General features: G+C 40.6%; 2 protein-coding genes across 2 annotated transcripts; one reads left to right on the top strand and one right to left on the bottom strand.

Annotated features, from left to right (window-relative positions):
- Nucleotides 1–826: 826 nt before the first annotated feature.
- On the top strand, nucleotides 827–7,392 carry auh (AU RNA binding protein/enoyl-CoA hydratase). The gene is made up of 10 exons (XM_060049837.1): nucleotides 827–1,101; nucleotides 1,682–1,749; nucleotides 1,884–1,971; nucleotides 2,119–2,205; nucleotides 2,437–2,529; nucleotides 3,139–3,195; nucleotides 4,195–4,382; nucleotides 4,838–4,888; nucleotides 5,608–5,655; nucleotides 6,310–7,392. The coding sequence occupies exons 1-10, from the start codon at nucleotides 891–893 to the stop codon at nucleotides 6,385–6,387; spliced, it is 969 nt and encodes a 322-aa protein (XP_059905820.1). The 5' UTR covers nucleotides 827–890; the 3' UTR covers nucleotides 6,388–7,392.
- Nucleotides 7,393–11,115: 3,723 nt separating this feature from the next.
- On the bottom strand, nucleotides 11,116–21,534 carry pdzph1 (PDZ and pleckstrin homology domains 1). The gene is made up of 13 exons (XM_060049836.1): nucleotides 21,367–21,534; nucleotides 20,422–20,521; nucleotides 18,159–20,192; nucleotides 17,933–18,082; nucleotides 17,332–17,487; nucleotides 15,103–15,204; nucleotides 14,453–14,563; nucleotides 13,843–14,021; nucleotides 13,447–13,604; nucleotides 13,317–13,359; nucleotides 12,867–13,053; nucleotides 12,616–12,751; nucleotides 11,116–11,947 (listed from the first exon to the last, which is right to left on the bottom strand). The coding sequence occupies exons 2-13, from the start codon at nucleotides 20,477–20,479 to the stop codon at nucleotides 11,848–11,850; spliced, it is 3,414 nt and encodes a 1,137-aa protein (XP_059905819.1). The 5' UTR covers nucleotides 20,480–20,521; nucleotides 21,367–21,534; the 3' UTR covers nucleotides 11,116–11,847.
- Between the last annotated feature and the right edge of the window lie 2,781 nt (nucleotides 21,535–24,315).

The raw sequence follows: 24,315 nt of genomic DNA, 5'->3' as shown, positions 1-24,315 counted from the left end.
CCCCGCTTTGAACGGTGAACTCTTTACGCCTAGCAGCTATAAAAACTACTAGAAAAAAAAACTACAAAATGACTATTAATGCAGGCTAGGGTGTGTTCGAAACCGCCGACTTTGGCACGTATGTGGAAAATGCGCCGACTTTGGCTCAGCCTGGCTCCGCCCTTTTCCGCTACGTAGCCAACATGGCTGCCGTTGAGTACGAAAAGTGTACATCGCCAGAGAATGTCTAATATGTACAGTAAAGTACTGTATAACAGTACTCAAAAATTAACATCGACGGAAAGTCCTCCGATTGTGATTCAGCTTCAGATGCCTTCAAGAGGGGTCTCTGGTCGTAATCAGTCGCAAGTCCGTCCCTGACCAATAAGCATTCATTAGCAGAATCCTAGCGTGTACGGCCAACAACGGCCGTACACGCAGAAATCGAAAGGACATAAGTAGCCTACTCATTCATTTGACTTTTGAACTATAATCTATATTGAACATGCGGAATCTACAATAACATTTGCGATATTTCAACTACAAGCAGGTGGAAGAGATATATTTATTTAGCCGTCTAGCACCATTGACTCCCGCGACAGATCGCCCGCGATCACCCCCAGTTGATTTCTGATGGAACTACAACCAAGATCGGTAAAATGGGAAGTGTCCGGGCTCTTCGGCTCTGACATCGCCACACACTTCCCGATTTGACCATTTTGAGAACACCATCCTGGTCCTTTCAGTACACTTATTTTCGCCCGATCTGAATTGGAACGCCCTAGGTACTCAAATGTAGGCTAGTAAGTACGGATAGTATGGATATTGGAACACAGCAATGGTATATCACGTGACCAAATAAGCGTCACTCGGTTCAAAGTTGAAAGTCAAAACTGCACTGCATTGACAGTATGGCGGTGCTCGGGGGGAACAGAATGGTCCTGCAAGCATTACGCTTTCAAACGGGGGATTTAAGATATTTTCGTAGAGCAGGGGCTTACGCAAACTCATTTCATGTTGCTGTTCCGGCTAATGCATCGGTCGGCCGGGGATCCACACGTCAGTACAGCGCCGAAGCAAAAGATGAGCTGCGTGTTAAATATTTAGATGGAGACGATTCAGGTAAACTGTGTGTGTGTGTGTGTGTGTGTGTGTGTGTGTGTGTGTGTGTGTGTGTGTGTGTGTGTGTGTGTGTGTGTGTGTGTGTGTGTGTGTGTGTGTGTGTGTGTGTGTGTGTGTGTGTGTGTGTGTGTGTGTGTGTGTGTGTGTGTGTGTGTGTGTGTGTGTGTGTGTGTGTGTGTGTCGATCTGCAGCCTCTATAACTTAATAACTTGGTGCCACCAAGGGCATTGTTGTTGGGCTCCTCTCCAATGTACAGCTCCATAAAGTGCAGCTGCAGAAAGCATTGAATTTAAACTTCACTTCGTGTTTTACATTCGAATTCATTAAAAATGGAGCCGAAGTGCAATGTCCTTTTAATGTTGATGCAATGAGCTGTTCAAAGATGTGAATCATTAAACAAAAGGGGGTACACGTAGACTTAATGCATGCTATTGTGTGTTGACCTTTGGTCTACATAGCTCAGTTGCCATTAGTCGAAGCCTTGCTATCAAAGGGACTCTCGTATGGGAGTGAGGGTTATTATATAAGTTGCATGTGTTATTTTTAGTTGAACCTTCATTTTTTTATGGTTATCTTCCAGGTATTGTTGTTTTTGGAATCAACAGACCGAAATCCAAAAATGCTATTAGTAGAAACCTCGTGAAACTGGTGCGTATTAATTTGGTAATGCATTCAAATGCATTACCAATGCATTTTTATAAAATGTAAAACGTTGCATTTGTCTTAGATTTGTGACTACAGTCCACTTCACCCCTGTTATAACCATACATGTATTCTTTCAGTTGTCCGAGGCTGTGGATGATGTTAAAAAGAATAATAAAGTGCGAAGTGTCATCATATGCAGTTTAGTCCCTGGAATATTCTGTGCAGGTAACGATGCATCTCATTTGATACAGTCAAACCTTTTGTTATTTGTTAAAATTAATTAACAAACTGCGTATACTTTATAACTTGACTGGAGTAACACAGTTATAACACAGGCCTTTGCCAACACAGAGATGTCTTCTTTCCCTAAAGGTGCAGACCTCAAAGAAAGGGCAAAAATGCATCAAAGTGAAGTCGGGCCGTTTGTGTCCAAGGCAAGAGCACTGATAACAGAACTTGGTAGGTGTGTTCACTCAGGAGTTGCTTAACAATGCAACTATATGAAGCATGATCTTATCCAAATGTTTAAAATACCTCTATAGTAAATAAAGGTTCATTTGTATAATTCTACTACATGATGCAGGCAAGGTTTCTAAATCATATTTCTCCATCTCATCTTTATCCAGACTGCTGTGGAGACACGATTTTATTTTGGCACTCATTCTCCTTTAATATTTTTTTCTATTGTAGGCAATCTGCCAATGCCAACCATTGCGGCAATCGATGGAGCTGCATTGGGCGGGGGTTTGGAGATGGCTCTGTCTTGTGACATCAGAGTTTCATGTGAGTAGCTCTCAAAACTAAGTTTCAGGGGAAGTTGTTGATTAAGCTTTTTGAAATGATTTTCAAACATTTTTCAGAACCCAAGCAAAGGAAGCATCTGCAAAATAAAGACCATGTCATGAAAAAATGCCATAGACTTATCTTCTTAGAATGCTTAAACAAAAACTTAAGCAAGCAAATGGACCACAAAAAGTCAAAAGACTGAGGGGGAGTAGGAGAAAGGAAGGGAGAAATAAGAGTCACTGCTGTCAGTGCTGTGGCCATGTTAAAGGACCGAGAAAACAGATATGTTGTTGTTCTCCATACAAGGGAAAGACATTGGTGCCTTACTGACTTCTTTGTAGGAGGGGGCTGGGATCCGTGCAAAGAGAGGAATAGGATAATATTCTTATCACCATTGTTGTTACAGGGAAGAGGTTTGATCAGCATCGGTTTTTGTCATATTATTAAGAGAAGAACATATTAGTTATATATTATTTATTTATATTATTGTATAATGTGTTTGATTTCTCATTTTATTTCCTCATTACCTTTTGTGAATTATTTAAAGATTGTAATCTGATGGTGATTGCATGACAGACTTTAATTATGACTTTGTCATTTCTGCAGCTAATAATGCAAAAATGGGTCTAGTGGAGGCCAAACTTGCCATCATTCCTGGCGCAGGTGAGGCTATATTTCTCTTTCATTGGCCGTTGCACAACATCCCTCAAGCGTAGACTGCCTCCCCTTCTTATCTACTCCAACAATAATTAATGAGCACTCTAATTGCGAGTGTGCATGTGATTAAATATTTCTCCTGTGTGAAAACATGGGCACTCTACACTTGAGTATTGTGTAAAAGAGATATCACTGTGCCATTATTTCTTGCAAGGCAACACATCCTTGTGTCTGTCACTAGGCCTTGTGTAATACTTTATGTTGCTAGGGAAACGCTACTTGTGTTTTCGCAATGCAGTAAATCCCCTTACATTTCAGCCAATAACATCAGAAAAGGATTTTGAGATTGCGGGGCAAAGAGGGATGTTTTCTCCGTCTACACAGACAGGAAGTATTGCACGAGAGACGTATGCAAACTAGGGATCGACCGATATATCGGTCGGCCGATATTATCGGCCGATATTCGCGTTTTTTACGTGTATCGGTATCGGCCGATACGCGGCTGATTTTTTATTTTTTTTATTTTTTTATTTTTTTATTTTTTTACTTGTTCTACCTCACCTGTTTTTAATATTTGTTAAATATTGTTCATCTACTTGTTCTTACTTGTTCTACTTCACCTGTTTTTACTATTTGTTAAAGATTGTTTTTTATATTGAAGTTCAATAAATGTTCCTTTAAAAAAATTAAATAAAATCGGCTCAAGAAAATCGGTATCGGCGTAAGGCTGATGAAAAAATATCGGTATCGTATCGGCCCTTAAAAATCGGTATCGGTCGATCCCTAATGCAAACCATTCGAAAACCCTCTCCTGAGGTTCCGTCCAATTGCCGCTACGTATAGGCGGGCTCTGACGGGTTGTGCGCACGTCGGATCCATATTTTTTGTCCACGGCGTTTGAATCCGTGTTAACCCCATGCAAACAGGGCCTCTTACTTTCAGCCGACAACTCGCCTACCGAAAGCCATTGTTCTAGTAGCGACTGCTTCCGCGTGTTTCCCGCAGGTGGTACGCAGCGTCTGCCCAGGTGCATCGGCGTGTCCCTCGCCAAGGAGCTCATCTTCGCGGCCCGCGTGGTGGACGGGCTGGAGGCCTGCCGCCTGGGCCTGGTCAACCACTCTGTGGAGCAGAACCCCAGTGGGGACTCGGCCTACCTGCGGGCCCTCGCGCTGGCCCGGGAGTTCAACCCTCAGGTACTGTCACCTCCGTCCCCCCCGGCTATTCATTCAAACTGGACCTTCTGCGGGGATGCCCGTGAGAGAACGTTGGCTGATGGTGGGAATGATAGTGATGTTATTATTATGTTATCCACAAAATGATCTGCCCGAGAGCTCTGCAATGATATGCTCAAATGTATAAATAAACACAGGCGCATGCACACAAAACGTTAGTCTGTAATATTGCCCCGATGTTAGTGGAGATCAAGGCAAGCTATGTTAAGTAGTGTAGCTCCCTAGTAGCACAAGGGACTTTTTTTTTCAATGCAGAGGTCGAGTTGTAGATTGGTAGCTCAGGACATGGGCATTATTCTGCAGTGTATTTAATGGAATAATGAACCTACATAGACTTGCTAGAGTAATTAACAACTGAACATGTTCATTTATTACCTTATAGAGTTAACCAACGTTTTCCTTGTTTTCCCTCAAAGGGGCCGATTGCAATAAGAATGGCAAAGTTGGCCATTAACCAGGGAATAGAGGTGAGTACCGCACGTACCGCTCTTACCTTTACTACACATCCTTATCTGAAGGTTAATAGATCTCGTAGAGGTCAAATTTGTGTTTTGCTGTATTATGAGATATCTATTTTGACCTATCAACTTAGTGTCATGGAGTTCTTTTAAAAGAGCTGTTCACATCGAAAGCATTATGAATCAAAGTATTGGGGAATAAAGTGTGTGTTGGCATGTGGCCCAATCTATCTATTTCTTTATTATACAAATAAAAGAGGCAAAAAAAACGTAACTTAAAATGTGGGATGATTACATTTAAATTATACCAGAAATACTTATTGGCTGTCTGTAGTTCTGTCTGTGAAAACTAGTAGTCATCATAACACAAACATTTCCAACACTCACTGTAAAATTGCACACTTTGTGTAAAGGGTGAGCCAAGAGTATTATTAGCTTCCTGTTGATCAAGAGCAGAGATACACTTCCAGTAAGCCAGAGAGCTGTATTGCTGATTTGTGTAGTAGTAGCAGTAGTAGTAATTGATTTGGGATCATCATATTTCTTCCTATACCTCCAGTGTTATGGCTTACAATAGTGAGGCGGAAAGGAAACCAAACCTTGCACATGCACGTCATCCTCCGTGCACACCAATCTGCCTCACTCTCTCGGCACACAGTAAAATACGATTTAGGTCCTATCGGTTTTCTTGAGGAAGAGGATTGAACTCTCCTTGTCTCTTTTACTAGGTGGATTTATCTACAGGACTGGCCATTGAAGAGGCATGCTATTCCCAGGTATTTGCAGCATGAGTCATTGTTTTGGTTATTTACTACCCAGTACACACGTTCTTCACTCCTAGACAAACCAAAAACACCTGTGTTGGCCTTGTGAGTCACAAGTAGGAAATATTACGATATTTCTTTGAAAAATAATTAAAAAGAGTAGAAAAAACAGACGGAGGTGAAAAGCATGAGGCCATGCCAAACAAAACAAAAAAATATGCACATGAATACAAATATCGTGCAATTACCAAACTGATCTGCTGGAGGGCTTGACAGTGAAAAGCTAAAATTGTTAAATTAATAAATATAAAATAATAAAACCATGCTATTATTATTTTTCAATGTATCAGTGCATCGCACCTTTCAAAGCAGAAGCAGGTAGAAGCACTCCCACATAATTATTACGTGTATATAATTAATAAATATACACCGGGATTAATAAAGTATATATCTATCTATCTATCTATCTATCTATAAATAATGGGCAATCTGACATTGTACTATTAGCCTGTTTTTGTTTCATCAACAATTCTTGTGCCAAAAGAAGTATCTATATTATTATTACGCCATGAATGGATAACCCAACCTCGCCAAGTACTCTAATCTTGCATCGTATTTTAAAAAGCTCATGTTTTGAATGCTAATATATAAATGTGTTTTTTCAAGGTGATCCCAACAAAAGACAGACTGGAAGGTCTGGCTGCCTTCAGGGAGAAGCGAATTCCCAACTTCAAGGGGGAATAAACCCGACATAGCCTTCAACACTGTCCAACCGTCCCTCGACTGCTTCTGTGATGGTTTATAGACACATGTTCAGTGCAGTCTACTAATGCAAATGTGAATACGATTATCAAGTTTGTTCTGAATCAACGATCTAGGGAGTACCCTTAACAAGCCTCAGGCTGGGGGTTTGACATGCATATTTTTTATTAAACTTATTGTGGGAACCACAGTAACGGTTGCTGAAAATCAATATGGTGATCAATCATCTGGTGATATGTTGCATAAATAATGAAGACTACACGCAGCCAAATTGGGGCAAATTAAATATTTGGAAACCTCTATTAGATACAGTTTATGATGATATTCTTTCCAATTGCATCGGACACGTATATAGCCAAGTGTGAAATCAGTTAACATATTCAGTAGAACTAGAAGTCTAATCTTTTTCTTCATATTTAATTTGGGTTTCCAAAAAAACTCTTCAACTAATAATTCATGAATGTAATGCACCATCAGTTAGAAAATTTACCAACGACCGTTAGTAAATAAAGACATCATCTATATGAAATAGTATTGCTGCCCCATTTGTCTCAGCATTTTTTACTAAAATTTGAACTCATTTGAAACAAATTTAGATATCATACATGCCATGTAATTCCAGGCAATCAGATCAGTTTGAGGGGCCCCATTTGACCACTGCTTGTTTACCATCTTGAGGTCACACGTGTCCGAACGGCTGGCAGGAGGTAACTGATGGACTGCATAAAATGATAGGTGCGAGTCATCTGTCAATCTCTGTGGACACACCGATGTGTGATGCCACAATAGGACAGTTTGGAACCTCTTGCATTGCTACTGGACATGACACCTGGTGGTAAAATGGGGCCCACTTCGAAGTCAACGCTCACGTTATGGCTGATACAGTAAACGGCATGTACCTGTATTCTGCATCCTACCCAATAACCAAAATCATATGGGTGACTTTGTTATTTCCAATAATGTATATTAAATATATTAGAATGTAAATATTTGATGTCCAGTTTTTGAAATTCCATTTGAATGTCAACAAGGGATCAGATGTTGGCCACAGGAGAATAGTTTCAACATAAAAACAACAAACGGAGCTAGACAGTTTTCACTAGAGAGGAAATGCCAATGTAGCTCCTGAATGCCAAACATGGCAATGTTATGGGCCCCTTGTCACAAGTTATTTGCTTTTGACCGCTGTGTCTCCAACTCTGACCACGTCATTTTTTACCTCAGATTAAGTAAAATGATTATTTTAATACATATTTATATCAGGGCTCCAAATCACGATTATTTTCACGCTTGATTAATCTCATGATAATTTTTAGATTAATCAGTCTATACAATTTCATAAATAATAGCAAATGCTATGACAAGTTACCAGAGTCAAAAGTGATGTCTTAAATGTGCTGGCTTCTTCTGACAAGGTGCCAAAAAATATATAGTCTTCCGTATTTCTGTTCATCAACTAGCGTGCAGCCCTAATATTGATTGATATAAATGATTTGAACCATGGATAAGAAATCACTTCATAGATCCTGTGAGGGAAATTCAGGAAGTTAATCTTTATACAGTAAAGTTGAACACCAACACAATTATTTTTATAGTAAAAATTTTTTTAGAATGAATGTGTCAGCATCAAATTATTTAAAAATGATGACCCATATCTAACAAGTGATAACACTCAGCGAGCCAGAGTGAATAGGAAGGACTGAAAATAAGGTATTAGTCAGGCGGATTGTACAAGAGAGAACAACTCTCCATGAGTCTGAATGTATTAGAATTGTCCTGTACCAGAGTGAGACAATACCAACATTTTATAAAATTACTTGGAATAAACAGGTGTGCATAAGGCTGGATGCAGCAAAATAAGCAAAGAAAACATTTTATTTTCCTGTTATGGGCCCCATAGGAGAATTATTAAGAAACCATGGAGAATTTCATAGCATTATTGTTTGGACAGAGCTAAGACTAAGTTATCCCAGTATCACAGCAACATAATATATTTCACGGTTTTGTAGAATACATATATATACGTATATATCCATGTTATGTAGGCACTTATGTGACAAAAATGATAAAAATGCTTAGAGCTTTCTGTACACGGCCAAGGAATGAGTAGGTTTAGACTAGTTTTCTTTACCAATCTTCTATATCAGAATATTCAATTGATACACAAAAAACAGGCAAATTTATGTCCCAATAAACTTAATTCAGAATAATGTATATAAGGTAAGTTGTATCTAAGTATATAACACTATTTCACATCTCGGATAAGATAAAAAGCATTTGAGATCTGGCTGTTGTCACAGTTACAACATAGGTGAATATGTTGTTACTAACATAGGTTTATATGTCAGTATGTAAGTATATGAGCTTGATCAACATTAAAGGATGAGCCTTTGTTCTTTAATAAAAAAATGTGAAAATCAGGGAAATTATGTATACATCATGCATTAAATGAAAGATTGAGCACTATTAATCTAAATCTTATACTAATCTCCTCAAATCGTCAACCTCTCTTCTCCACATTTCCTAAAAGGCCACACGGGTATGAAAACAGCAGTTGCAGCAGCTAGACCACCTAGCCCATGTGGAGGAGTTTATCTTCTAACCCAAGGAATACAAAAATAGACCTGAGCAACAGGTGGTCTACCGACGCAGTCCAACCTTCTGCGGGGATAGCCAAAGTCGTTACGCCTGTGCTCAAAACCTGTCTGTCTGCCCCTGACTGTTGAGGCCTCAATGAGGAGACAGTGGCATGCCTGGCCTGTGGCTTTCGGCTGTTTGTAGGCCGTTGTGGCTTTTCACTGTGCAAGCCCTTAGATATTGGGTGCACATCCCCACTGTGGCTGCTCTGCTTCCGGCAGATGTCCCATCGCCCAGCCGAGGACTTTACCACCACAAGTGAAGGTTGCGTAAAGCGGGGTTCCGCAACCCTTCTTGGGACCGACTCCCTGGTAGGGAAAGGGGCTGAGGCATGTCCAGCATCCATTCTACCACATGCTAGTCCTGCGCCACACCTTCTGCTCTCTGAAGGTGAGGTTACTATAGGGCAGGCAGGCTTGAAACGTGTCGCTGTTCCCCACGTTACTGTTTTTGAGAGCTTTTAAGCTCTTGTTTTTGCTTTTCAAGTTGGCCTTCATCACACTGACAATTTGCTTTTGAATGGATATTCTGACCAGGCCTAATGGCCGTTCCACAGGTCTCTGCCGGTTAACCTGTTTATCTTATAGGCCTGGATGATGTTCCATTGTGTAACATTTTTATCCTGGCAGTTTTGTTGATAAAAACAAGCAGCAGTTCTGAGTTCTGAGATATATCCTCACATTACTACACTGACAGGTAGAGTCAGGGCGGAGACTGGGTATTGAAAAAGTTTGTGATCAAAAAAAGTAACCACATCAGATCAGTCAAATTCTTTCTTGGCAGCTCCATAGGTAGATAGGACTGTATCTGGAGGGGAAAGAATACTGTGACAGCAGGATTCAGCAAATGCCTTGGACCGAGACAGTATATTGGTCCATGAAGGATCGGATGACCTTGGCAGATTTGGAAAGGGTGAAGGGATTCGAAGAGGGCCTTACTAGAACCAGGTTTAAGCAGCAGTTATAGTTACCACCCATGATGTGACAGAGTACTTAAAGACTACTCACAAATGAGGGAACCTATTTTTCCGACCCCTTTTACAACAGCTCCAATCAGAACTGCTGTTGAAGGACAATGACTCTCTCTTAGTGGACAGGAAGTCATACTGACTAGTAAGGAATGGCGTGATCCTGCTTGGCTAGACTTTTGATTACCCAAACCCTGTGTCAGGGTTCTGTATCCTTACATATTCTGAAACCGTATAGGCCTACATAATCTGAATATCAAAAGGAATTGTACTAAGTTCTTAAAGCATGAATGAAGCATGACACAGAATGATGCCGTCTTGTTTCTGCTGCTTGTTGTGTCAAGAGAGTTGATTGTCGTCACAACTTGTGGAACCGATCCAGTATCTCAAAGAGATGTCGGAGATATGGATGCAACCAACCCTTCTATTACAGAGGGGATTAACTGCTCCACTACTAGAATAATCTGGAAGCTAGACATGGCAATGGGCTGGCTGACATAGGGTTGGAGACTCCATCAAGAGAACTGCAGATTCACAGGTGGACAGAGGGGTAGATGTGATTACAGCCAACGCCCCATGTGAGTTCTTAGCAGTCAACCAATGAACTTTCGGCGTCTGCGTGGCAAGCGTTGCTCATCTATTTCTATGGAGTTCAGCATCGTTGGGCGTAGCGGACATCTCGTATTCTCCACCTTCCTGCTGAGCTCCAACTTCAGACATTTTCAACCTTGACGCTGACCTCTTGAAGTGCATCAACATTCTGAAACCAGCGGAAACTAAATGCCGATGGCATACCTCATTTCTAAACCCTTTTTTATGAGTTAGCAACTCTCGTCTTTGTCTAGCTTTAGTACAAACGAAAGTCCTCGAATCCAATGCTTTGCTGGACACCCATCACGTATTGATTACGTAAGCATGTAGTCAACACATGATGGCGAATAACACCAATACATGATGGCATGTATGTACCAACTCACACCCTGGAATGGGTAAAAAAAATGGGTAGGCCTACATCTGCTTTGATGAGCTGAAACTTGAGTACAACTTGAAAAGCTCTTTCTGACTCTACCAAGTCTGTTAGGCTACAGATTTGACAACACAGCATATATTGACAATCACCTCATTTATTCACCAAATACAGGCATGTATCTTGACATCTACCAATTCAATCACCTAATTGACTTATCTTTGATGTTGTTGTTGTTTTTGTTGTTGTTATACCCTGATTCACCACAGCCTGCCAATGACTTTTCTTAGGTTGAAATGTGTTAAAACAGAAAAACTTTTTTTGCAGCATTACAAGTATCAAACATAGCACAAAGGCAAACTGATGGTGATATTTCTCAACAATTGTGAATTATATAAAAAATACTGCAAATGACAATGTACAAAGGGGCATTACATATATATTATTATCCTTTCTGTTAGTAAATTAGAAGTGTAATGCTGAACAATGAGCTAAACAAATACATCATAACATTGAATGTTGTGCAGATTTACAGTACAAAAGGGTTTGGAAACATGTTTAAACTTCAAAATGTTAAAAGCTGCAGTGAAAAATGCACATAGTAAATGTTTGAAATCCTAATTCAAAGCAAACATAATACCTCTAGCTTGAGCATTATCCTACAAGTTAATTTACTTCTTTTACTATCATCTTACCCATTAATTAAGAATGATAAAAAGTATCAAAACATCCGTCAGATAGTCTTATTAATAAATAATAATAAATTAAAACAAATCTAGGCATAACACCTATTTGGTAACAGAATAAAGCAACATTCCACATTCCTTCTAAAGTCTGACGATAAGGAATGCAACAAGCCTTCTGAGTCTCCTCACATTTTGGTCTCTTCCGCCGCTGGTTTCGGGTAGCCCCGCATTTCCCAATGCAATGGTTGCCACTTGTTTATTGATACTTTCAGCGCTTCAATCCATCTGTAACAACATCAACACAATCGTTAATATTCAGATATAATTACGATTATATCATATAATTGAGATTTGAGAAAATAAGTTCTGCTCTTTTTTATCTCAGAATTCTGAAATAATTTCTTATGGAGTAAAAATTCTTCAGTTTTTCAGAATGAATGAGATAGTTTTCTTAAAAATCTCAGAAAAGTTTGAATGGATAAATAAACATGCGTTGAGTACAGGTGCTGCTACTAATCAGCCTTACCCTTAAAAGGTCATTTCAAGTAGGGGGTCGATATCCCCATGTTTTAAACATAAACCAGAATAAAACTGGATTAAATACAACTGGATTCAATTAAACAGGCGGGTAAGTGAATGAGAGTTTCTATTGGGTTTTTGAGGTATCTCGTTAATTCAGAGAAACAGCTGAACTTACTTTTGCTGTGAAAACTTTCTCAGAATTCTGAGATAAGAAACTTGTTGATTCAGAAAAACTGAGCATATATTTTTTCATCCATTAAAACATTTCCCGAAATTCTGAGAAAATTATCTCATTCATAAAAAACAAACAGCAGACATTTTACTCAATCAAACCTTCTCTGAGAATCAAAAATAATTATTTCATTATTTCAGAAAAACTCAATTTATTTTCTAAACGTTACGCTACCGTACATTGCTACCTCACCCCTCACCGTTTATTTTCATTCGGGTTTTCAGCGCAGAGATAGAATGTCTTAAACTCATCCGAAGGAGGCTTCAACTCGATCGTCATCTTCTTTGAGCCCATGGGCTGCTCCTTGACACCGTAACCATGGAGATACATGCCACCTGCAGACACATACAACTGCAGTCATCAGCAACTGAATTTCCCCCAAACCTTTTTTTCCCCAAATCTTTCATATTTGTACACATTTACAGCTGCTTAGTAAGTAAGCGAACCTACCGAGCGCGTGGGTTGAGCGGATGCTACTGTAGAAGTAGAGACAGCCATCTTTGAGAATGCAGTAGAGCTGCCTCGACATGTCCTTGTTTTTATCTATTTCGTAAAGCAACCCCAGACATTCGGGTTTCTTGACCGCTAGCGGGGGTAAGTTGGAGTTGTGTCTCGTCACATCCACCCACACGTGGTTCTGGGATACGAGAGTTAATTAAGAGATTAGTATTAAAGACTCCAGGCTCAATATAGAGTAGGTGAGCTAGTGTAGGCGAGTTTGAAATCCATGCTAATCCACCCGTGCAGTGTCCTCATAAGTAGGTTACAGCATATTGTATATTTCTAATGAATGCAGAGGATTTTAGGAGTATAACTTTAATCTAGCCAACATATTTTGTACCTCCTCACTCTAAGAAATAGGTAAATCAAAGCAGTAAACATAAGTGGAGTTTTTTTTACCTGTGTAACTGGTTGAGTGGCATTCACCATTGCTTCAAGCCACCTTTTAACAAAAAAAAACTGCTTTGTGAATCATGGCGGAAGAATCATCAGGATCATCAGATTCTAGGGATATTCATTGAATAAATACCTTTTCATCTCCTGGTTTGAGGTGGCACATAGGAAGTACACTCGGTTGGCAGGCTGTGGGCAGAGTCTGATCACGAACGGTTTCCCCAGGGAAACATCTGCTCCCACTTCTGCCCCTTCCAGCTTCACTGTTGCCAATGCAACTCTCTTCCCCTCATCCTTTAATGTATATTTAAAGATACAAAGGTAAGCAAGCATCTCAAACAAAGAGGCATTATAATATCTCAATTCAATTTTATCAGGATGACGTCTACTCTGTGTTATTTGTATTTATGTATATATTTTTTATTTTATGACGTGTATTGTTTTCTTTTGCTACTGTTTGCAAACCAAATTGCCCCTCAGGGACAATAAAGACTATCCTATAATTTTCATGCAGAACACGTTGACTCCTCACCCGCTTGTGTCTGAAGTAGTGCAGGCCGCAGTCGTGCGTGAGAACGAACCACCTCTTCCTCCAGCCCTTAATGAATCCAGACTGGGTGCGTTTATGGAGATAGCCACGGCACGCTGGTCTGGGCGTGTTAGGGGTGCGGGCGATGTCCGACCCGATGGTCAGGGTCAAAATGTCAGGGCCTGCAGATTTGACACAACCACAACAGGCATGTGAATAACATAATACCCAAAGTTAAACCCCCAAATGATTCTGTAAGGCAACAGGGTGTCGACCTGTGGCGTGGTGAACAACCATTACAAAGGTTACAATTGATGAAAAATATGTGGAAAGTCGAATGTGAAGGAAATGCTTTCCGTCTTTTGTTAACCTTGTGATGGAGTAGTGGCTATTGCACTCAAAAGCTCTATGACCAAATAAAACAAATTAACTTTAATCATGGTTGTATGAGTTTTCCATGATACAGTTGATATTAAGTTCATATATGGCAGAAAAGTGGGCAACAAATGGCCTTTTTACTTCTTCCAAGTATTGCATACTGTAAAACTGCACTCCGATGCGCTCTTCTGCTGTATCTGAGTTACTGTGTCCATTCTGTGAGCAGGACTCTTACCTTGCCTGGCCAGCTCAGCTGCCTCAGAGTGGGGAATACTGGTAACATCCGTTCCATTAACGGCCTGTAGATAGTCTCCGACCGTCAGGCCTGCCTCCTCCGCTGCCCCGTCTTAAACAACAACAAGCAAAGGGCTGGTTCACTCGTTGTTATCCCATAATCATGGTTTAGTGGTAACACAGAAACACTGTTGGTTTTGTGAGAAACATTTTTCCTATTTAGTTACAATTGTGGGGTTACACTTTACATGTCAGTGTCCTGTTACAATGTAATTACAGTTAATTACTGTAATAAGCAATGTCATAATGTTATGGAACAGCATGCAACTATACAGTGTGGCTAGGGTTTCGGGTTACAGTAAGGAGTAGGTGACAAAGTAGGTTCCACACTGGGGTAAGATTGGGACTCTATGATGTAACAGGTTGTTACATTGCTTATTACATGTGTAAGTACACTGTAGCAAGGACACTAAGATGTATTGTGTTACCGAATGTGGATATTACTATTGATATCTGAAATGGTTGCACCTCTGGACCTCTAGATAAAACCAGATCAAGGCGGTTCTAGAGAGAAAGATGTATTGTATACTGTCAGTTTCACAAAACAAATCAGCATTACGGCAAGCTAAAATCACTGACAAATGAACTTACTTGTGTCCACTTCAGTGACCACAATTGGTTTGGAAAACTGGATTCGAAAGCCCCATGGATACTCTCCGCTTCCCTTACTGATCTTCACAGTCCTCTCACGAACTGAAAGAGAGAACATTATGTCAGTAACAGTGGATATGAAGCTCTTTGCAGAAGCAAAGAGCTTCTACAGTGAAAGCTATTGTAATTGATACAACTTGTTATTTCTTGAATGAATACAGGTCCTTCTCAAAAAATTAGCATATTGTGATAAAGTTCATTCTTTTCCATAATGTAATGATAAAAATTAAACTTTCATATATTTTAGATTCATTGCACACCAACTGAAATATTTCAGGTCTTTTATTGTTTTAATACTGATGATTTTGGCATACAGCTCATGAAAACCCCAAATTCCTATCTCAAAAAATTAGCATATCATGAAAAGGTTCTCTAAACGAGCTATTAACCTAATCATCTGAATCAACGAATTAACTCTAAACACCTGCAAAAGATTCCTGAGGCTTTTAAAAACTCCCAGCCTGGTTCATTACTCAAAACCGCAATCATGGGTAAGACTGCCGACCTGACTGCTGTCCAGAAGGCCATCATTGACACCCTCAAGCAAGAGGGTAAGACACAGAAAGAAATTTCTGAACGAATAGGCTGTTCCCAGAGTGCCGTATCAAGGCACCTCAGTGGGAAGTCTGTGGGAAGGAAAAAGTGTGGCAGAAAACGCTGCACGACGAGAAGAGGTGACCGGACCCTGAGGAAGATTGTGGAGAAGGGCCGATTCCAGACCTTGGGGGACCTGCGGAAGCAGTGGACTGAGTCTGGAGTAGAAACATCCAGAGCCACCGTGCACAGGCGTGTGCAGGAAATGGGCTACAGGTGCCGCATTCCCCAGGTCAAGCCACTTTTGAACCAGAAACAGCGGCAGAAGCGCCTGACCTGGGCTACAGAGAAGCAGCACTGGACTGTTGCTCAGTGGTCCAAAGTACTTTTTTCGGATGAAAGCAAATTTTGCATGTCATTCGGAAATCAAGGTGCCAGAGTCTGGAGGAAGACTGGGGAGAAGGAAATGCCAAAATGCCTGAACTCCAGTGTCAAGTACCCACAGTCAGTGATGGTCTGGGGTGCCATGTCAGCTGCTGGTGTTGGTCCACTGTGTTTTATCAAGGGCAGGGTCAATGCAGCTAGCTACCAGGAGATTTTGGAGCACTTCATGCTTCCATCTGCTGAAAAGCTTTATGGAGATGAAGATTTCATTTTTCAGCACGACCTGGCACCTGCTCACAGTGCCAAAACCACTGGTAAATGGTTTACTGACCATGGTATTACTGTGCTCAATTGGCCTGCCAACTCTCCTGACCTGAACCCCATAGATAATCTGTGGGATATTGTGAAGAGAAAGTTGAGAGACGCAAGACCCAACACTCTGGATGAGCTTAAGGCCGCTATCGAAGCATTCTGGGCCTCCATAAGACCTCAGCAGTGCCACAGGCTGATTGCCTCCATGCCACGCCGCATTGAAGCAGTCATTTCTGCAAAAGGATTCCCGACCAAGTATTGAGTGCATAACTGAACATAATTATTTGAAGGTTGACTTTTTTTGTATTAAAAACACTTTTCTTTTATTGGTCGGATGAAATATGCCAATTTTTTGAGATAGGAATTTTGGGTTTTCATGAGCTGTATGCCAAAATCATCAGTATTAAAACAATAAAAGACCTGAAATATTTCAGTTGGTGTGCAATGAATCTAAAATATATGAAAGTTTAATTTTTATCATTACATTATGGAAAAGAATGAACTTTATCACAATATGCTAATTTTTTGAGAAGGACCTGTATATGAATGAATATATATAATAATATATAACAGTTGTACAAAAGTTATAGAAATTATCCAAATTACGTGTGAAATAGAATTAGTCTTATTCAATTTGTTATTTTCTGGACCGATTTAACGATAGTTAAATAATCGTTACAATGATTGAAAGAAAGCAGTCAAATATAAACATTGCAAACAACAAAAAGATGACGGAACTTAAGATGAATTATTAAAACAGCAGTCTAAGGGCTATAGTAATCACACTGGAAAATCGAAGTCAGATGGGCATCCTCCGAAATAACAGACACACTAATGAAAGCCCCCTTGACTTAACATCTGGCTTAATCATTAATTCATTATATTCCCCTGCAAAAAAATCCTATTGACATTATAAACTTGCAGAAAACATCATCTTACTTGAGACGGGCCGAGGTCTGGGATTTATAGTAGAACTAGTGCCTGAAGGGTCATCATCTCCACGGTAAGTCCAGGCAAGGTAGTGAAACGTCGCTGTGTAGAAACCTCTCTCCTCGATGTCTCGGATCATGTCAATGGAGTGTGTGTCTTCAGATACTATATCAAAGGAAATCATTCAGCAAGTCAACAAATAATATACATCTATTTATGTAACCCTTTGTATGAAGAATTTGCGAACAAAACACCTTACTTCCTTTCTCATAATGAACGGAGAGTGATTTATTTTTTAGGTTGAAGTTCAGATCAGCATTTTAAATGTATCATTGGTTGGACAGTTACGCTTGCTACAGGTAAGGTCCTAACATGGTCTGGTAATAAGAGGAAACATAGCCAATACGCTTATCATTCCAAGTAGCCTACCCCTTGGTATAATTACATTGTTAATCTAGAATTAGAAAATGAAAAACGTTAGAGGTTCAGGTTACGTAATGAGAGAGAACAGTAGGTTTTTAAACAGTAGATATGAAACTCTATGCAAAAGCATCAGGTGTACAGTGAATGCTATTGGGATTGATACAGTGTGACATCAATGTGGATGTACCTGAATCCTCTGTGATTTCACTAGTCATGGAGCCGCTCCACTGCCTGCTCTCCTTGAAGAGCTTCCTTCTATTGGCCCAGTGGTCAGAGCCGCTGCGGTCAGAGTCTTTATGGCTCGGGGGTTTCCGATGCGACTTTGCCTCCAAAGAGGCTTCGGGATATATCATTCAATTAATATCATGTGGTGCTGAACATGCTAACAAAAACATACAGTGTGACACGCTCACCTTTTGCAAGATTGTGTTTTTCAGTTTTGCAGACCTGCATTCTCCATTCCTCTGTTTCTGGATCCATCTTTGAATCTTGTTTGGTGTTTGCAGAAGATTCTGTATCCTTATTGTCTACTCGCTGGCAGTCTGAACAAGGTTCTATTGTTTCATCGATATAGTGTGATGGAGCAGGCCTAGCGAACAGGGATATTCTTAGATTTGGTCGAACTTTACTGAGGTCAGCGCTCTCTGATACAGGTGGAACTACTGTTTCTTTGGGAGTTAGGTCTAGGTTGTCCTTCCCCTGTGTTTCAGATGGTGGATTCATATGCAGGGTTCCTTTGTCACATTCAACTGTAACGGCCGAGGCAGAGTCAGGCTGCTCAGACACGGCCCCGTCCTGGGTCGCTTGCTTTCGCTTGACTCTGCTTCTTGAGTCTATGTTTCGGACACAATGGCGTGGACCCTCTTCCCGTGTGCTATCGGACGTACAGGGAGACGGGGGGATCACCTGTATGATCAAAGATGTGAGAGGGTGTTTACAAGCAACGGGTCCTGCACGGGGACACCCTAGTTGACGCATCTCTTCCTCCAGGCCACTCTCTGCCGCAGCACTCTGTTCCACTGATTCTCCAGGATCTATTTTTATTAGAGCTCTTGAATCGGGAGGACACTCCACGCCACCATGGGTCTGACTGGGTTCATTCGCTGGTTGCTGACTTTCAACGTTCCCAAAGGCCACCTTAGATGTTGTCTCCAACGTTTCAGTGTCAAATTGTTTGACATCGTTTTGCCCGTCCTTCTGGTACTTTGCACAACCATCATATATAGAATTTTGTCGTACATCTGTTCCAAAGAGAGATAACCCCCCATCTCCCTGACAAAACGTAGCCAGTTTTTCAGCTTGCAGCGTGAACGATTGCATCGTTAAAGAGGAGATCTTCCCTGAGGAAAAGAATTCCCTAAAAGGCAGAAGGTCCTCTTGCATCGTAAACAACGAATCCAACGTCCCCGGATAGGTCTGCCGTCGCTCTCGTTTCATCGGACAGGTTCTGTGTTGAAAGGTTGCTACGCTGTTGTTTCGGAAGCAGGCGTTCTGATCATGTTTGTTCACGAAATCCATGGTAAAGCTTGACCTGCTTATCGATAAGGAAGGTCTCATAAACGACGGTTCAAAGTTGTCAGTTTCTGAGAACTGATCAAAAAAGTTTGACACCATGTGAGGGTCTTCCGCTTCATCCAGGTATTCCAGGCCACCAGATAGTTGGTCATACATTTCCATTTCTTCTGTGCTGTTGAAATGACTTGGCTGTTTACAAGAAGAACCATCCATATCGATATTAAAAGCAGCCATGTCTTCGGTCAGCTCCTCTAGGGAGTTACCTTGGATTATGTCCGAAAACTCATTCGTTGGGACTATATCCCTGGAATGGTCACTACTCAAGTCTGTGTGATGTGACATGGTTGTCCCTTGATGGGAGAAATACGAGGTGGGTAGTGGGCTTGGAGACGGACTTGCTAATGCAGTGTTGGAGTTACAATAGGAATTCTTGCAACAGGTGTGATTTTCACATCTAGCTGGAATAACAAATGCTGCCTCTTTCTGAGTAAGAACATTGCCAAAGCTGAAGTTGTAATTTATGTTGTTTTGTTTTGTATTTTGACTGTCTCCACCAATGTTGTGATTCTCTATGCTTGAGCCGATGCAATTGAATTTAATGACGTTGGTTATTGCAAACGTTGAACATTGTGCATCTTCAAAGACTGGCTCTTGTGTTTGCTGAAATATTATTTTGGGGGATGAGTCTTTGAGGTTATCAATAGCCACAGATGTTACAATCCTCAGCCTGTGCTCTTCTGGTGTTCTGATCTGTTTCCCAAGGTTTTCACAGAAGTGATGATCTAGTTTGATTCTCTTCTCAGTGCTTGGAATGCCAGCCTGTTTCTCCTCTTCACCTGATACTGACAAAACATTGACTTGAGAAAGGTTTGCCCCTGATATATTGAAGTTGTCCTTATCCTTTTTAAGGACACAGTTTCTCTTGGTGCTCTCTGCAAAACAACGATAAAAACATTGAGTTAAATAAGTATTTATATCCAAAACACTCTTTGAGAAGTGTGTGTATTTCAAACAACCATAACCTGTGGGCATGTATAACAGAGAAGGTAATCAAACATTTGGGCAGACAGCTTCAAGCAATGCAGTAATTGAACTTGAACAACCTCTCTATTCGATTAACCTGCATGTCGTACTCAAGGGTCATCCCACAAAGCTGCTCACGTTTGCTGCTGCTTGAGCTCTTCCGCCTGCTGCTTCGTCTCCTTCCTCGTCTGCTCATTCTATTCTTCTGCGCAGCAAGGACCCCCTCTGCTGTTGCACCCTGTGAAACAAAGGTTGTTCATTTTAACAGTCGTCTGCCATTGTTCCTCCATTGTTATTACAAACAGTGAACTTTGAAGGTTGGAAAAATATATATAATAAAGGTGGGAAAGTAGTTTTATTTTCTAGATTTCACATTAAATATTAAACTACTTAAAGTGCCTTTATAAACAGGGAACAAGCATGTGTTGATATGCATGTATTTTTATTGAATATTTTACTTTCTTATTGTCATTCATTTAATTTTGATTCTTTGAATACAGATGACGTGTGCCTTTCTGTTTTGATTCGGATATTGTCAATGTGATCGTGGTTATCCTTGGTGCCAGAAAATACATGTCCGCAGCTTGCTGTAAAGATATTTGAACCATTTTGCCATTTTGAATCATAACAATCATCTAACTAAAAAAAAGAGTCACATGGTTCAACCTGCTTATCTGTGAAAACAATTTTGGAAGGCTATATCCCTTATCCATCGTCAATGTATTGTCTTGTCTGGATTTGGCAGTATTATCGCTAATGATATTGGTAATTATTCTACCTATTATTTGAATAATGTATATTTTAACCATAGATTTTAAGCCACAAGTTTTGGGCAGCTTATGTACTAAAAATTCCTCACCATGATAACTGTTACATTAGATATAATTATATATAAGTGTTGTAATTTCTGTTTAAATGTAGGCATACCCACATATAGGTCCTTGTCACCAATTATTATCATAGGAAAGTGTGTTTACAGTCAAATATTAAATCAGGGAGTTCATGCTTTAATGTCCTGACCTTTCTATAGAAATGTCAATTAACGCACCAAATGAATGCAGGAAATAAGAAGAATGAGCTCACCTTGTAAGCATCAACTGTTAAAATTCCAACAGAAAGTGTTGGTAGACATCATCAACAGAGGCTGCCTCTTCCCTTGACCACATTGTCACTGGCCAGGTCGGCTCCACGTCTTATCGATTCTATTTTCAACTCAAAGCAGCTTATTGCATCTAATCTAATCTCATGAACCACTGGTGATGTTCAAAGATATCTTGCTCAACTCACTCTCGCCATTCACATATGTACGCCCATCAGAATGATATATATGCTAGGTTAGTACGTACATATATGTCGACATCAAAAAGGGTCTTAATGGTGAGCTTTGTATAATTTAACTTGACACTCCTTGGAGAGTCACATGTAGCCAGATTAAGGACAGGGTCATTCACTGATTCAGCAAAGCTTTATTCTGTGGAGAGTCTGGAGTCTCAGTGTAAACAAATGGCAGAGCATCAGAGAAAGCCTGTGTCACACAGTTTATTATATGATAAATCTAGCATCTCACAGTCAAACCGTGATGCACACCTGGCCTTCAAACATGTTTTTACCTGCAAGCAGACAGTTTCAATGAAGTTCATGAAATGAAGCAGTAAACATTTGGCCTTTGTTAGAACAACCTTGCTTCTCTGTTTCACTGAATTTCCTGACTGGAGACATTATTCGGTTCCTTATGTTTTGAATCCCACCTGATTTCCTCCAGCATGTGGCACCAATGAGTGCTTTCTCCACGTCTATGTTCAACTGTGACACGTCACCAATGTTGGCAGGCTTTTTATTAAGGCTATTTATTTATATGCCTCGAATAAACAATTCTCAAAATCTGCTAGCTCGATAAATGTTTTATACACAGAAAATGAGAACACAATATGAGAACAAAATAAATTGGTTGAATGTGCAACAGAAACAGCAATGCATTTTAAATGTCTGAAATAATACATATCCATAAAACTGTAATAAAAATATTTTTGTTTCTGCTTTTTTTGTGGCGTTCTGTATTTTATGGACAGGACAGTTGATAGAAAACGATATAAAATGATGTCACCACCTAATCTGTGTTATTACCAGGTGTAGGCTTGTATCTACACACACACACACACACACGCACACACACGCACACGCACACACACGGTAAGCATGGCAGGGCGAGCCTCACTTCCATATAAACAAATACAATAATTCAAATACAATGAACCCCTTCACAAAAATAGACGTTATAGTTTAAACGACAAGAGCTCACTCAGCAGTGTCGATCGATGTTCAACAACAACCCTAATTCGTGTGAACTACAGAAGAATACCGGTTTAAATAGGTGGCGATGTATAGGCCTATGACTCGTCAGGTGTGACCCCATGAGTTCACATCCCTGATACTGCATGTCAACGCAAGACTTGGTTGAAAGGGGATCTGAGTGTTTAGGCTTTGTGGGTGTTATTGTGTAAGAACCAGCTCGACACGGGCATGATCTGCAAACGAAACAATGATGATAGATTTGAATAGAGCAATGTTTTAGATCCAATATAATTCCTGGGAATAACCCAAAAATCCTACTGATCTATTTTATGGTCGATCTGGTTTGATGTTAGAAAATGGGCGTGTCCTCAAGGATGGAAAAACATTTTCTTGGCCAACCAATCTCGCCGTTGATATAATTTGACTATGATTTGAATATGACCTTTCAATCGAATTCTGGGCTGGATTTAAACAGTAAACTCCTTTATGGCCCTACTTCGTGGACTGATTGTCAGATCAAATATATGTCCGGAGTCGAGTTCATTCTTTTAAGTATAGCCTTCATCTTCCCCATTAACTGGTGCGCCACGTCTCCTGAATGAGCCTGGACACACGGCTGGTCTCAGATGCATTCTTCTGACACTGCGGTAGTAAGAAAGCGCTTTAACGGATCACAATGTGACACGTTCTCCCCAAGCTACTCCGACAAACTGAAACGTGTGAGCGTCGTATCCTGTGGTGACAGGTCTACTTGGTTCACCAAGGGATGGATATGTCCGTCAGGTCTGTCAGCTTGGCTTCCCACTGTGGATTACAAGCATGAGCGTAACGGTTGGCAATGGACTAATGTTGTAGCGAAAAAGGGAGATAAAACGTATGCTTGACCATAGGAACTGGCAGCCGTTTCGACTCGTCAGAGGAGCTAAGCCTTTGGCGCTAATGCTGGGGGAGGAGGCTGTCGTATTGCGTTGCCAGCATAAGGGACAGCCTGCCCACTACCGGTCACATTAGTGCCAACACTCATCAGCCCCAACACACCCCTATCCCTGTCACCGCCCCTGTGGGACACACTATGCAAATTCTTTGCAAAAAAGAAGTATGCGACCATCTCCTTACATAGCTGTTGTTGTCGTGCTGGTGGTATTGTGTCTTTAATAAACGACAACTTGAATCATATCACTCGTTAGGTTGTGAAGCATGCCTTCCTCTGTGTATGACAGGGTGGGTCACATGGTCCTTCTCACACTGGTTGTTGTGACTGTGAGTGAGTGAGTGAGTGAGTGAGTGAGTGTCTTGTCTGCATGATAGGAAGCATTGTGGACCCAGCTACCTGCATCAGTGCTTGCTGACTCAAGTGCTCACAAAACCATGCAGAAATGAACAAGCGCGTCCTGTGACTGTCTGCATGGTGCCGTCAGCATCCAGCCAGAATCCAACCCCAAGTGACCCATCAAGCTCGCTTGCCATGTGGCTTTTCCCATTTCCTATTGCAATGCCAAAAGCAGTTTTGGTGCAAGCCATCATCATTTAAAATAACAAAGTGTCATGAAATACATAAATACAGGCATCGTGGCAAATATGATTAGCCTACTTTGTTTACACTGCAGCAATCCGATCAATTGTAAATTGGACAGATGACTTGCATGTTTGGCAAAAAAGGAATTACTGCAGAGGGTTTGCAGAGCATAAAAAAAGTGCTCAGATTTGAATCCATATGTCCTCTCTGGGGAGTTCATGCCA

The sequence above is a fragment of the Gadus macrocephalus genome, chromosome 4, assembly GCF_031168955.1.
Source record: "Gadus macrocephalus chromosome 4, ASM3116895v1".
Classification (NCBI taxonomy): Eukaryota; Metazoa; Chordata; class Actinopteri; order Gadiformes; family Gadidae; genus Gadus; species Gadus macrocephalus.
This window is presented reverse-complemented; position numbering and strand designations above follow the sequence as displayed.

Bases quoted from the DNA above. Each gene is read 5' to 3' on its own strand.
- auh (XM_060049837.1), top strand. From the start codon at position 891: ATGGCGGTGCTCGGGGGGAACAGAATGGTCCTGCAAGCATTACGCTTT. The intron at 1,102-1,681 runs GTAAACTGTGTG...GTTATCTTCCAG, and splicing joins TTTAGATGGAGACGATTCAG to GTATTGTTGTTTTTGGAATC. The intron at 5,656-6,309 runs GTATTTGCAGCA...TGTTTTTTCAAG, and splicing joins AAGAGGCATGCTATTCCCAG to GTGATCCCAACAAAAGACAG.
- pdzph1 (XM_060049836.1), bottom strand. From the start codon at position 20,479: ATGAGCAGACGAGGAAGGAGACGAAGCAGCAGGCGGAAGAGCTCAAGC. The intron at 13,054-13,316 runs GTAAAAAAAACT...CTCGTATCCCAG, and splicing joins CCACTCAACCAGTTACACAG to AACCACGTGTGGGTGGATGT. The intron at 12,752-12,866 runs GTAGGTTCGCTT...ATGTGTCTGCAG, and splicing joins CCGCTCAACCCACGCGCTCG to GTGGCATGTATCTCCATGGT.